The sequence below is a fragment of the Phasianus colchicus genome, chromosome 21 (assembly GCF_987193195.1).
Source record: "Phasianus colchicus chromosome 21, bPhaCol1.hap1.1, whole genome shotgun sequence".
Taxonomy (NCBI): Eukaryota; Metazoa; Chordata; class Aves; order Galliformes; family Phasianidae; genus Phasianus; species Phasianus colchicus.
In genome coordinates this window covers 7,443,549-7,458,074 of record NC_143456.1, presented here as the reverse complement: position 1 = coordinate 7,458,074, position 14,526 = coordinate 7,443,549, and the positions used below count along the sequence as shown (strand labels likewise).

General features: G+C 38.8%; 1 protein-coding gene across 8 annotated transcripts; it reads right to left on the bottom strand.

The window, feature by feature from the left end:
- Window positions 1–1,231: 1,231 nt before the first annotated feature.
- On the bottom strand, window positions 1,232–14,526 carry TRPV1 (transient receptor potential cation channel subfamily V member 1). 8 transcript variants are annotated; one of them, XM_090122409.1, is made up of 19 exons: window positions 13,663–13,748; window positions 12,432–13,330; window positions 11,731–11,765; window positions 11,548–11,609; window positions 10,067–10,382; window positions 9,182–9,348; window positions 8,662–8,814; window positions 8,134–8,274; window positions 7,383–7,681; window positions 6,566–6,742; window positions 6,192–6,356; window positions 5,827–5,922; window positions 5,159–5,229; window positions 4,347–4,512; window positions 3,543–3,609; window positions 2,810–3,126; window positions 2,474–2,601; window positions 2,107–2,222; window positions 1,401–1,571 (listed from the first exon to the last, which is right to left on the bottom strand). In XM_090122409.1, exons 4-19 carry the CDS (start codon window positions 11,594–11,596, stop codon window positions 1,405–1,407), a joined length of 2,595 nt encoding a protein of 864 aa, XP_089978535.1. In that variant the 5' UTR covers window positions 11,597–11,609; window positions 11,731–11,765; window positions 12,432–13,330; window positions 13,663–13,748; the 3' UTR covers window positions 1,401–1,404. The 8 variants fall into 8 exon arrangements, with proteins under 8 accessions (XP_089978532.1, XP_089978535.1, XP_089978533.1 ...); XM_090122407.1 differs by having other exon boundaries at window positions 13,221–14,526; XM_090122408.1 differs by lacking the exon at window positions 12,432–13,330 and having other exon boundaries at window positions 13,530–14,526.

Genomic DNA, 14,526 nt, shown 5'->3' with positions numbered 1-14,526 from the left:
AACAGATGCATTTTGAACACAACCACAGAAACAAAACACAAGCTCAAATTGAAACTTGTTGGCTTAAGGATACTTGTATATGCATACTGTATTTGCATATTAGAGGCTGTTAGGTATATGGGCTTTAGTGATACATAGAAAGGAAAGAAGGTAATTTACCTTTTCTTGCCCATCACAGCTGCACAGATCCAGCACTGGATCATTGGGTTAGTTCTTTATCACAGATTTTCTCATCCTTCCTTTCTGACCAGCTACTTTCCTTTCATTGCTGTTAAAGTCAAGAACAAAAACTTTGATTTCAAAATAATTACTGTTATTCACCTCCGACCTTTGAAACATACAGTCTATATAGCCATTCTCTCTTACTTTATGCAAAGTTCATCTGTTATCTAAATAAATGTCAATTTTGGGATCTTGTTAAGCCTTCAGCCTCAGTAACAGTAACTGTATGTTCTGGAGTTTACTCAGACTCTGTAAGAGAAACAGTTCGTTCATTCTGACTACTCAATCTTTAAAATTTCAGAGTGTATTTGTTCTTGTGTTATGAGAAAGGCTAACAACATCTTTAGATGATTCATCACTTACCATTCTTTCACTGTGTCCCCATTTATCTCCTTTCCAAGAAACATTCTTCACAGCAACCTACCTTTGGTCTCTTGGTAATTTTTACTGCTCTTATCCGTTTCCATTATAACACAGTTAGGTGGTTTTCAAGGCTGAAAAGTCAGGAAAACAGGGCCAGTAGCTGCTCAGACAAACACTTGTTAAAAGAATCTAAAAGCAGACATAGGTGGTAAGTGATAACCTTTTCTCTACAGGCCTTTTTGTTATTTTCATATTATCAATGGAATATTCACCATTACTGGCCACTTACACCAATCTGCAAAACATAGTGAAGGATCTGTAAGCTAACAATGAGAATGTCAACTCAGACCTCAAAAATGCATGAGAGCACTTACAAAGAGTGAAAGAAGTGAAGACTGGGAAAAAATCTGCAGCAAAAAACAGCTCACTACCATACTGGCAGTTCTGAATTGTAGGAAATTCTCAGTGTATTTAATGTAAAGCAAAGCAAAAGAAAGCAAACCCACACCACACTATAAAAATTGTCTAACACTTTGTAAGTCAGCCTACACGCAAATATCTAGCCAAGTAAATATAAACCAAGCAGTAAGTACATACTTTCTTTCAGATTTATATTAAAAATAACCATGAAGACATGAGTTTAAACAATGAGTAGTTTATTCAAGATACTTAATGAATCCTTGCACACAGTCATTTCTTAACTTCTTTGGCCTTTTTCCATAAATCCCTATTCTTATAAAGGAAGTATTTTAATTTTCCTCCTTGTAAGAACCAACAGAAACAACGGGAATTAGCCTTCTTCTTAAAAACAAAAGAAGATCAGACTGACTTTGGAAGTGATTCCTTCAATGTCTCACAATCCTCTGGCTCATAATAAGGTTCCAAAATGGGTTTTAGTTTGATTTCTTCTGGAAGTTTTTGTGTTTCCTCTCTCCTGCTTCCATCTCTTAAAAGTGGAACCAAAGTTTTCCAGTTTTTCCCTGAAACTAAAAAGGAAAAAAAAAAATGGTTAATTTTTTCTCCACACAAACAGAAATATAGAAGTGGTTTGAACAGGAAGCTGATGCAAGAAGAAAGAAGCAGGAAGAAAGGGCTTTGTGGAATTTTTTCCACATTCTGTTTTCCATACTTCAGCTGGAAAGCACAGCAGATTGTCTTAAATAACTCTGTGCTGGATGCTGGATTCCCAAGGAAGCTTCCTGAAGAAGCCATATTTGTGGCCTTCAAAGTAGCTTTTTGGCTATGTGGTTGCCAACATACACTGTCACAAGCCCTCAGGATTTGCACATATTATCTGCCTTATAAAATCAACAGTCAGAATGCCAAATCTGTAGGGTTTTTCTTCCAGAGAATCAAACTGCTATGCGAATAATAAGCCCACATAGTCCTACGTTTTGTCGTTGATTTAAATAGACATAAACTTAGCTTCCACCATTATACTTAAATGTATAAACAGATTACCCTCTAACAAACAATCTGTACTGCTTCTATCATTAGAATCTAGGTCCCTGAAACCCTCACCTCTACCAGGCTTAATAGAGTAACTGGGATTTCGTTTGAGGTCCCCAGAGCACCCAGGATCTTCGTTGATTATGCCCAAATTAGTATTCCACGTGGACCAGTTCACTTCATCAACTCTGGGGAAAGAACAACAAAAACAATATCTATTCTAAGCATTAAGAGAGAACCCCAGGATGAGTTTATATCACCTACTGCCACCTCTCAAGCCACAGATCTGACCCAGAAAATAGATTAAACTGACTACTGTAGTATGGCACTTGTCAGAGGAGTGCTCCAAGGGGACAGTTCTTCTTCCCATCATCCATTATCAAATACTTAATGCTGTTTGTCTATAAAAGATTGCTCATTTGACATACAAGCAGGTTACCTAAAGCACCATCTGTAATCATCTTGGCCATCAGGTGTGATCCCCACCAAGACTTGCTTTCCAGATCGGAACGAGCGTCTCAAACAGTTCAAGTAGCTGTTTTCAATATCCAAGATTGTGATGGCTCTCTAACAGGGAAAACAAAGCAGACCACTAAGAACCTGCTGTTTCAGTCATGCAAATCCTGAATTCTGCCTTTAATTAGAAAAAGAGCTTTTATTGTTATCACCACCTTAAAGCATGCATTAGACCCATCTATGAAATATCACCTCTGTTAGCAAGACATTTAAATGCTCCACAACCTCCATCTTGGATAGCCTCACAGAACCAAGATACCTGGAGTTTCCAGATGCTCTTGCTCTCCTGTGCAATTTTGCTCACAGTTTCTCCCATCAGTGCAATAAGCATATTGAGCAGGAGGATGTATGTAAGGATGACATAGAGAACCAGAAGGATGACAAACACAGACTTGAACCTGTAGTTCTCTGTAAACTCCAGGTCTCCCATCCCAATAGTGAACTTGAAAAGTTCCAAGCAGGTATAATACAGACTGTTATAGGATGTGCGGCCTCGTTTTGTATGGCTGCATCGAGCATATTCAGAGCTATTTGTGTCCTGCCCCTCATTGTCATCTTCAATTAAAGTCACCACAGCTGTAGCAAAAGAAGAATCACACAGAAGATGAAAATATAATTTGAGAACATAAATCTATTGCAAGCAATAAAAATGAGCATAAAAATATCAGATAAGACAAAATATTTTCATGGCATCTCATCCCCAATGAAACTGCTCTATGAAATAGTCCCCATAACTGTCACATTTCAGTAAGTGTTGTCTCAGGTTTGTCTATGTAGAACAGGATGACTATTTATCCATTCAGCTTTGTTAAGCAGTCTGAGACCCAGGGATGAAAAGCAGTTATACAAATAGTTGTTATTCTGAAAAGACTTTTGTAACAAGATTGATTTGTTAGTTTTTCTTTGAAAATAAAAATGCTAAGTCAACTGAAAAATATAATTTCTGAGATTCTTTAAGATAACAAGAAAAATAACTCCAAGTTTGATATTACCTGTGGAAAATCCCAAGAGGAATACTAGATAGACAAACATGAAGCGACATAAGTCTCTTAGGATCATCTGTAACACAGAAATGGAACATTTTTCTACTGCAAAACCTTGAATATAAACTGCAACAAAAGTTGGTAGAAAATATTCCTCCAGTTCCAGAAGGCAACTGCTGTAAAGTGGCTGCTCATGCATTAAACTGTTGTTTATCCTGTCAAGATGACCAACTTTAATACAGAAAACATTTTCCTCTGTTATTCAAGCAATAGTTTACATACGTGTGCAAGATATACGCTTAACAAATAGTTTCATCTTTGTGAATATAAATCACGTTAAGATCATTGCCTCTTTCTTCCCCTCTTGGACTAGCTGGTTACATCACACACTGAGGTTTATTAGCCAGTTACTGCCTCCCACTTAATTGCTCTGTTTGGTAACATGTAAACTATTCCTAAGGAAATTTCCAGCTGGCAGAATGTTGTGCTATTTCACACCAGATGAGCTCTGTACTGTTCTCAGTCAACTTACATCCACATCTATCCATTTGTAGAGTTACTTTGTAGCATAACAGTAACAGAAGGTATCAAGACTGCTATAAAATGCATGGATGTGGAACAGGTGCTTTTTTCTATGACTTAAAAAGTGTATCTCTTTGCTCAGAAAATAAAAGTTGAGTGTGGTTGTCTGACGGGCTTTCCCAATGGCATCACGAAAGTACCTGGTGACTCCACTCCTAGAAACCCAGGTACTGGTGGCAGTTTCCTCTTGTGAGCACTCTGCTGGCCTCACCACCCACCCACTATACTGACCTTCGCAATCATGACAGAGTAAATGCCCATCTGCTGGAAGCCACGGGTGTAGTATAGCATGTTAGCCCAGCCCAGAGCCAAGGAGAAGACCATGGAAGCCACATACAGTTCCTGGCCACAGAAGTACAGCACCACAGAGCTCAGGAGGAGCAAAGAGTGAACAAAGCTGAAAGACAAGTATGTTCTAAATGCAGAGTGCTGAGACAGTCATAGGTGGTATGAACAGAGGAGAAACATGAGACATACAGCATACTAAACACATAGAAGACTTGGCAGACCCTTCCTCTCTTTTCCATTCATTCTTTTCCTTCTCCAATCCTACAATTTCCTTTGCAAACTCCCCAGTTTCCCCACATACAAACTTTCATATACTCTTGCTCTTCATTCTGACTGAAGGGAATGAAAGTCCTTGATGACATATTCATTTCTTTACACATCCCCTCCTTCCACAGACACATGAAATTGCCCATTTTAGCTGCACTTCCCCTAAGAAAACAAAGGGCCCAAATCATGTTAAAGTTTCACTCAGGAATGGGATGATATCTGCATACCCAGTGCACATGCTGCATTGCAAGTCCAACTATGCATCTATTCTTAACTCAGTTGCATGATGCAGTCACTACATTTCTAAATGATTAATCTGCTTTACCTCCAAAGGACATTACTGATCCAGACACACTTGTTGAAGTGCTACAATAGCCACTGGCAAGTATTTTGTAAGGTATCTACCAATTAGAAGTGGTTTAAGCCAAACAGATCTCACACAGTCATCTGCTTCATGCTGAAATACAACCACAGACACAGGCACTTACAAAAGAACTTCACTGTAACTGTCAACTATCAGTGTCTTCAATGATGGCCGCCTCTGCACAAAATACTGTATCTGAAAGAAAGAAGGAAAAAAAAAGAATGAAGACTAAGTTTGTATCCAAGGAGAGAGTATATCCCAAGTGAATGCATCAGCTAAGCCTTGGTTTCTATACCAGGGAGCTGGTACCCATACAACATCTGGTAAGAACAGTTAAAAGAACACTGTTGCAAGGGAGACACTTTGGTGATATGACACTCCCCTTACATCTTGGGCCTCACCTCTTTTGGTGACACCAGTCTATTCAGTTAGTGGTCTGAGGATTTGTGAATCACTATATATTCCCCATTGGTTGCCAAAAGGAAGGTGACTGACTTTAAACTAGACAGCTAAACTTAAATGTAGGCTTGGCTACTTGCAATTCTCCATTCTTACATCTTGGCCAAACAAACTGTTTAGATTCTCAATGACTTCTTAGGTCTCTCTTTGTACAATAGATAAAACTGTACCTTAAATCAAGGGCTTGTTAGCAACCTGATATCTCCTGACTAGGGCAAAGAAAAAGCTTTGCAGCTCTTGATTAAAACATGGTTGAATTGGCAACCAATTCAAAAGGCAGGTTTGGTTCTCACTTGCACTTATAGCAAAAAAGAAAAGTTTCAAATATCTTACCCCTCTGAAAAAAAAATACAGTCCTCCCAATACACTCAGTATCTCTCCAGTCACTCGAAAATATTCCCCAGTGCTGTGACCAAAAGTGAAGGGAGGCTGTGTAAAACAGAACACAGAGATATTCAGCAGAACTAGAGATAGGACAGACCTGCCCTTGTCAGTGGCTGAAAACAATTACATTTCTGAGGTAACAGGTTAAATTTCTGAATGTGCTGCAGCAAGGGTGCAAGTCTTGCCTGAAAAGCAAATGAGATCAAAGTCTCCCTCCCACCTTCAGGAAAGAAAGAAAACTGACATTAGGAGCACACATGCAAAAGGGAGGCTGCTCTGGGATATCACACACTGAGAGTGACAAAATAACATACATTTTCCCCCTTCTGCACAGGTCTGTAGTAGGCAGCTGTGGTGAGGATGCTGATATGAATTGCATATACAAAGAAGTTGAAGTAAAATAAGTGCTTGACAAACCGGTCCCACTTGTCTTGCAGCAGCCTGTTAAGGGGTTCCACCAGCAGCATCTCGTGACGATTCTGAGTGGAAGGATAAAGAGGAGAAACTTGACAGGTTCTGTATGACTGGCCTTTAAATATAGCAAGTGATACTCAATTTTAGCAAATGTTTCCTCTAATACAAATTGCTGTTTTACAGAAATGACACAAAAGATGTACTGTGTAGAACACAGAGCTCTTCTCCAGCAGTCCCCAGCCTGCAAATAAATGTCAAGGAAGTACATACTTACCGGTGTTTCACTACTGTAGGCAATAATTTCAAGCACTGAATTTTTCTCACATGTGTCTATGCAGGACAGGTCATAAAGAGATGAGTGGACTGGTCCATAAGCCCATTCAGTGAACTTCCTAGACAAGTGTCTGCACTCAGGATCTTTGATCTCTCGTCTGAGGATGTAAGCAAAAATCTAATTGCAAAAGAACAACACAACCAATTTCAGTGCTGGTGGAGTTTCAGTTCCTCAGTATCTTCATAACAGATGAATACTTTCATTTAGATTAACACAGTTTAACTATGCTGAAGTAAATTCACTGGACCATGAAAGAGATTGAAGCCTGAATTAAAAAATACGAATTTTCTCACTCTATGCTGGTGGATGGAAAATGCAGATGTAGAATAAAGTTCATTTCATTACTTTCTACTACATACAATTTGCAATTATCCATGTTTCAAACCTACCAGAGAAATACAGAAATATTTGTTATACATCTGAGCATACAGTCATGATGAATGGAGACTGTCAGATGGTGAGTTCCATCCATCAATCAAAAGTACAGGCCTCTTGTTCAGAAGACAGCAGAAACCCACTTTCTGTTTCCACTTGGGCTGTCTTATATACTGCTAGTATATATGTAATGCCACCTGGGCATGCACACACACTCCTCAAAGGCATTAAGCACTATGCAGTTTTGCATGTTGAACTGCAATATTAATGCCTCTTAATAGAAAGGACTTAGCAATAAGCAGTGATAAAATCTATCCTGCATAAATGTTCCACCTGTACTCTGTATCACGTAGCACAGGAAAGGACACATTTGCTCACCTACCCCTATCTTCCCTGTTTTGGCTGCCAACGTTAATGGAGTCAGCCCTTTTTTGTTGGTGAGTTCTTCCAACTTCAGGATAGGATTTATTTTGGCACCAAGGATCAATATGTTATTGTACATCTTGGTAACAAACTTGGTATTATCCTTAGTATTATCTGCAATCTCCACCAGAGTATGCAGGACCATATTGCCCATGGAGTCCTCAGCAGCAATATCAGCAGCCTGGTAGGGGTTCTCAAGGAGGAATTTCACAATGCAGAGCTGATTGGTGCAGGCAGCCAGGGACAGGGGCAGCTCTCCTATGGATAAGAAACGAGTGGTCAGAATGCCTCATACACATGCATAAACAGAAAAGAGACCATGTTATTTTCAGCTTTCACCATGAGAAGAAGAGGTGGATTTCTCTGTTTAATTCTTGTGATTCAAACAGCTATCACATTTTCTTCAGCTTAACTGCACTACAGAAACATGGCTGCTTATAGAAATACAAAATAAAGACTGGTGGGCGGTTACTATCTCTCAAAAGAAAAGTGCTCAAAAAATAAAAGGATGTAGACAGCAAGATGACAATGAACACCACCAGCTACTAACTGTGTTTCTTTCTAAATTCATCTTTGGGAAGTAAATATCTGGAGTAAGTTTATGACTTTTAAGCCTCCAGTCTCACATAAACAGGATTATTTAACATCTTTCACGTGGGATAATGCTAGGATAATTCATTCAATAAAGCTCATAATGTGCTTAATCCTACCAAAATAAAAACCAGGTTTCCCTTTGATTTTCCTGAAGAACTCCCCACATGCTCTTGCATGAACATCTGCTCCATTCTGGACCAAGAGTTTAACCAGGTACATGTTCCTTCTCTCAATGGCAATGTGGAGTGCAGTCTGGCCTACAGAGACAGAAAGAAATCTTCAATATTTAACACAAACTGAGAGCAGCACAATTCATTCAGTTTCCCATAAGATGGTGAAACTGAGAGCTCTGTAGACTTAAAAAAGCCTCTAGAATTAAACAAAAAAAGATGGCACAAATAGAAAATGGAAGTCCCTTGAACTTGCTGTTAAATCACTCTGTCACAAAGGGTGGAATATTGCACCTGTCTAACAAAACAGATCTAGCATGAATGCACTGGTTGTTAATCACACACTGCAACTTTGGGGCACTGCCTCCTCAAGCATAACACCTCACACAGAAGACTGAGAACCCTGCCTAGCCCTATTTCCAGTCTTATCAGCAAGAGTATTCTTTATTTCAACTATATTCACTGTTTTCTTACCCTTGTAGTAGTTGTCAGTATATTCTGCATTTACAAACTCTTTCAGAGTTCCAGTTTTCTTTGCAATATCCAGCAGCAAGGGAATGGTATCATTTTTCCCATCATGTAGATTCAGCATGGCTTTCAGTAAGCAGGTTTTCCCAGTTTCTGGTTCTATAATGAACAAAATTATAGCTACACAGAAATGTCTAGGAACCTATCATCTACAAACATGCAAGAATTAATGTGGTTCTTTTGAAAAGACAAGAAAATCCAGCCAAAGTTCCACAGAAAACATCAACTTTCCTGCATTCTCATGTGCCTTTCAATCAACGGACTGTCTAATCAATAAGAACTACAGGCTATCAGAGGACCCTCTACAACTAGTTTACATTTAACAATGCTGTTTTGTGCAGGAAGTTTTTATTCCGCGTGTCCCCTCCTACTCCTCTCCCTCCTCCCCCCCCACCCTGCTACACATCTCAGGAGCAGTCTTGGAAGAAGACAAGGGCAACTTTAGGTATGTGACATTATGTGGTACCTTTGAATTCATCATCTGTGAGATGCTTCAAGGTCCTATTAAGATAGAGCAGCAGATCATCGAGGTCCTTTGTGTTGCCTTGGGCTACAGCATCAAAGATCCTTCTGCGGTCATAAAATTTGAAAGCTTTTTCAGAGCAGCCTGTGATGGAATCTGTCGACAGGAGCCTAACAGGGTAAATTTCAGTTACTGAAACCAGGCATTTAGCAGGCTTTTTATAAACTACCATACAACTATTTTTCATTTGTTTGTGTAAAATAGCATGTACTACTAATGAGTACAGATGGATCTCCAAAATGTACAAGATCAATAACATCTGATAGCAACTCTCCTGATAAAATGATGAGTTTGCTGCTCATCTTCAAGGGATGATACTCAATGTTCAAGGGAGGTTGTGGAGTCTCCTTCTCTGGAGATATTCAAGACCTGCCTGGATGCCTACTTGTGCGACCTGGTGTAGGGAACCTGCTTTGTCAGGGGGGTTGGACTTGATGATCTCTGGAGGTCCCTTCCAACCCCTACAATTCTGTGATTCTGTGAAATGTTGAAAGCAAGACTTCAAGTTGCATTGAAGTACAGCAGTCTAACTGCAGGTATGGGATCCAGGCAGTTCCAGGTTCTTATTCTGAGCAATGTCTATTTACTGAGCAGTTTCACGCATGTGAACTAAATCTTATCATTAAGATTCATGGGCTGGATTTTTAGAGATGTCAAGAGATGAGAGCTACTATCAATTTCAAGCCAAATACTCCTTACTTTAGACACCAAAAATAGCAAAACGGAGAAGACAGGCATGCAAACGTGCAATAAATACTGCTTTAAGTAGCACAGCCTACAACTGCCAAAATGTACTCATTTCAACCATATTTTAAAAGGCAAACTTACTTGTGAAGTTTCCCCCTCTCCATATTGGCATGAAATTTGATGACAGAAGGTGCCATCAGGTGATCCATCTGGTAAAAGGAGTCCATTGGAGCCATGTCTTTGTCACTATCCCCCATCACAAACCGTCCACGCCTTGCAAAGATGTTGCTTCTGGATGGCTGCACCTTGCTGCTGAATGCACCCTGGAGGTTGTCAGATGTTTCCAGTGCAGAGTCTTCCCCATCCGTGTGTTCATCTGTCACTTCAGATTCCTCTATGTCAGAACTGCCAAATTTCTTCATCTTCTCAAGAATGGAAGACATGATGAACATGCAGCCTGCAGCAAACCACACAAACACCTCAGGTCAGCATTTTAGAGTGCCACAAGTCCCTTTTTGCCTAGGACCACACTCCAGAAACAGCCGGGAATCAATTGATGTCTCATCTCAGAAATGAAACAGGACACATATTCACTATGCTTAGAGTTTGAGCAGTTTGGTAGGCTGTTACCCCTATGCTGCTGTTTTGGTTTTTTTTGTTTTTTTTTTTTACTGTCTCCACTGCCCCATTCATTTCAGAATAAAGAAAGCAAACAAGAGTGTACCAGAGCTTGCCAGCCACCTCACTGCAAAATCAGTCTGCTTAAAATCAGCCTCATCCTCCTCCAATAATGGTCAAGGCCTGAACTTCAGACCACAAATAATCTCTGCATGTATGTTCTCTTTTCTAACTGATTTGTGCCACAATATATTTTCAGGAGTACATCAAGCCTGTGATGAAAGCCTGATATCTTGTGCTGTAATCATATCTTAATGATCATGAGCAGAGAGGGCTTCCTGTTTATAGGAAGGGTATCACTTAGTGGCTTTACGAGAGTTACAGCAGTGCTAGATGAAAACTGGGGCTTGTAGCTCTTGTGAGATTGGTGTCGCCTCAAACACAAGACTAGGAAATAGAAAAGTTTACCACAGATAAAAGATGACTGTAAGACCACAGGTTTGATCTTGTCTGATTTACAACCACAAAGAGCTTGACACAAGTTAATAAATATGCCATGCTAAAGGTAGAATAGGGATTTTATCTTTCTGCTTTGACCAATTAAATGTTAGTATTCACATCACTGAATGTGAAATATTCTGAAAATCCAGTAATGGAGACAGGAACACATCATACCTGAGCTGCTACATAGCTGGCTTTAAGAGGGAGCTGGATAGCTTTAGAATCAAATTCTGAAATTCTAGATTGCTACAAAATCTTACAGATACAAACACTCTGAACATCAGCATTACAAAATCTTCAAAAGACTTTCAATCATAAACAAATTCCAGTCATCAATAATTATTTCCGTATATTCAGTTTGAATTCAACATAAATAATCTTCAAGGCTGTTTCTCTTCAAAAAAAATCTTCTGAGGGATCATCTGCAAACCTACAAGATACACTAAAGCTGCATTCTAACTCATGCATGGCATGAGTTAATATTTACACTAAGAATCACTTACTTTTTCCTTTCCAAGCAGGATGGGAAAGAGACTTCTCAGGCATTTGCATTTCCTACAATTTTCTACAACATACGTGAAAATAAAACATCAATTTGCACATTTAGGGTAACTGGAAGCAAAACAATAAAGTATAGATGAAACACTAAAGACTGCAATTTAAATTGCTGAGTTTTCTGGGCTTACCTTTCAAGTTTCCTGTGTCCCTGTGTCCAATCACCCTGAAAGAATAACCATATTTTATTAACTGTTCTGTAAGTAAGAAGTTATCTATAGAAAAATGTTCTCCCTTGGAACATGATACCAGAATTGCAGAAGAACAAGCACAGCAGGTAAAAAGTTACAAACGTACTTTTATAAAAAATGGAAAATGATAGAGTAGGAATACAGACATGTATGATTTTTAATTTCAGTCTCACTTAAATCAAAGTGGATCAAGCCAAAAAACATCAGGGAGATGGCTATGCAAAATGGAATCATGTATTTTCCACAGAATATATATAATATTAGAATAAGCAGAACAGCCTTAACCTTGTTTTCCTGGCAATTTACTGAAACCTGTCTCAGTTACTTCATGTGCTTCTATTTCTAATGCCCACTGTCAGTATCTTTCATAATGCAGACAAAGCTGTATTTCCTTTTAAGTTTGAATTTGCACTAAAAAAAATAACATTCAAATTGTATAGAAATATTCTTGAAAGAAATATACATCTGGAAAAACACGTAACCCACCGAACTCTTGAAGCCTATGTACATCAAAGCTTGATCTGATAAATAAGGAAACACTTTTTTAGAATTTCTAACTGAATCACAACTTAAGATAAATAATAAAGCGTGCTTACAAATAACTAGCAAGCATACTACTCAAATACATGCACAGAACTTACAAATATTGCAAAAAAAATCCTGTCTTCTGCAAAATAGTCCAGTCTCAGTAAACTCCCTCTGTTCTACAGGAATTTGGTGCCAGAGATTCCTCCTCCTAAGTGCCTGGGCTGCAAAGACTTCAGAGTTTGCTTCTCCACTTCCTTTCTTTGCAAAATCATCCTATGTTCAGATGATTTTTTTTTTTTTTTAGAATCAAGAAAAGTTCAGTAGAAGAGGGAATAGAGTAATAAAACCATTAAGAACAGTTCTGGAACCAGAAGCATCAGTAGCTTCTATTCCCAGGAGTTTGGCAAAGCTCTTTACAAGAATCACAGCAAGTTGCTGTTGTTTTTCCCCCACTAATTGCATTTAGTAATGGATACTCTTCTACAGATTTCCTCTTCGTAAATACACTCAAGCTTGCAAAAAAACCCAAACCATCAAACAGCAATTGTTCCTGTGGGTCGCAGCTTCATTTCACTTTATAAAACTTTGTAAAATATGCCACAGCTCTTCTCTGAGACTATTTATCTTTCTGGTCCCTCCTGAGTGACTGCAGCAAAGCCCTACAAAGTATTTCACAGACAAGCTGATTCTGAAGAGAGCTGAGGGAGAACCCAATTGAAAGTCCTAAGGACATTCTATCATTCCACATTCCTACTATGCTTTATTTAAATAACACCTATGGAACAGTAAGCTTTCAAATAGCATTGTTGTCAGGAAAACAACAGCAATAGCAACAAAATACTGGAATCAAAAATGGATCTAATACCCTTAAAATGAAGAATGTCAAATATTGCTAAACGTACCATTCATATAGGATCTTTCTGTCAGACCAGCCTAAAGAGTTCTTCCAGAAGGTTAAGACAATATGCTACAGCTGTCATGCTAGAAAAAGCCTCCAGTTCCAACTCTAGAGCTATGGAGTGAGATAATTAAATTATTCAACGAAATTACAGAGCATAGGAGATCTTTCTAGTCCTACCATCTATCCATATGTAAAAGAATAACACATTTGTCTATTCAACAGCAAACTAATTACACTACTTAAAATACCCTGTGGAATCATACACAAATAAAATATAATGCCTGCACATTAATGCATAAATACAGATTACCAATAAACCAGGTTCTTGGCTGGTCCTCCTGGAACTTTGCTGAGCTAAGCATCTGCTTCAGCGTTATGATTAACTCCTTCATTATTTTCAGTGCAGGGCTTAGTAAGAAAACTACATGGAAGGTCTCCCTTACTCAGTCTCTAGTTTCTTGCTTTTCCTAAGTGTTCCTTCTCTCCTCCCATTTCCAGCATCAGCTCTTCTCAGTCTTGCCATGCTCTGATGTATGTACTTTGGGAGCTTTCTGGCATTTTCTGAGTTTTGATGTCTCCCTCATCAGCCTACTTGATTGCTGTTTCCTGTGAAGATGTTACTTCTTTCTTACCAGCAGCCACTCCTTTACTTTCTGCAGTATTTGTCAGAGATGACATATTCTACTTCCACAGGGACCTTCTTGTAGGTCTTTTCCAACCTTGGTGTTTCTGTAATTCTGTGATTTTTAAAAGTTGTAAACTCATCAGAACATGTCAAAGCTGATCAAAAGCAGGAGTAACAAACAAGGAGGAATTTATTCCCTTTTCTTGCGTGTGCATCCCATAGTCTTATATGGTGCCACCAAGCTCCTTAAATAAGATTGAGATCCTCCTCTGGTGTCACGCTGACATATACCATGAGAGACCTTGAGAATAAAAATTCTCCAGTGAAAGCATCATGTTATGTTGCTGCATGTTTCTCCTAGTCCTTCCAAACATACTTCCTACCAGGAAAACAAGCCTTGCATGAAGTATCATTTTATGCAGAAAGTTAATGGCTCTTTCCTAGTCATTCAGTCAAATTCAATGTGATGATTACTTCTTCTTTCACAAGTGGGAATTACGGAACAAGGAAATGGAGGACCCTGTGCACACAGAAACAGACATTAAATGCAAGCTGTTGTTTTTTTCAATGTAATGAGCGAGATGGCAGGTCGAATACAACTCCAGAGAAAGCAAGGAAGTGAAAGGAAACAATGAACAGCTAAGAACAAAAATAATATTAAAAAAAAAAAAAGACGACGCAT

Excerpts from the sequence above, each read along its gene's own strand:
- TRPV1 (XM_090122406.1), bottom strand. The coding sequence starts at position 13,742 with ATGGCAAGACTGAGAAGAGCTGATGCTGGAAATGGGAGGAGAGAAGGA. Across the intron at positions 9,349-10,066 it reads GAGAGGGGGAAACTTCACAA|GCTCCTGTCGACAGATTCCA; the intron begins GTAAGTTTGCCT and ends TTACCCTGTTAG. Across the intron at positions 6,357-6,565 it reads CCTACAGTAGTGAAACACCG|AATCGTCACGAGATGCTGCT; the intron begins GTAAGTATGTAC and ends CCTTCCACTCAG.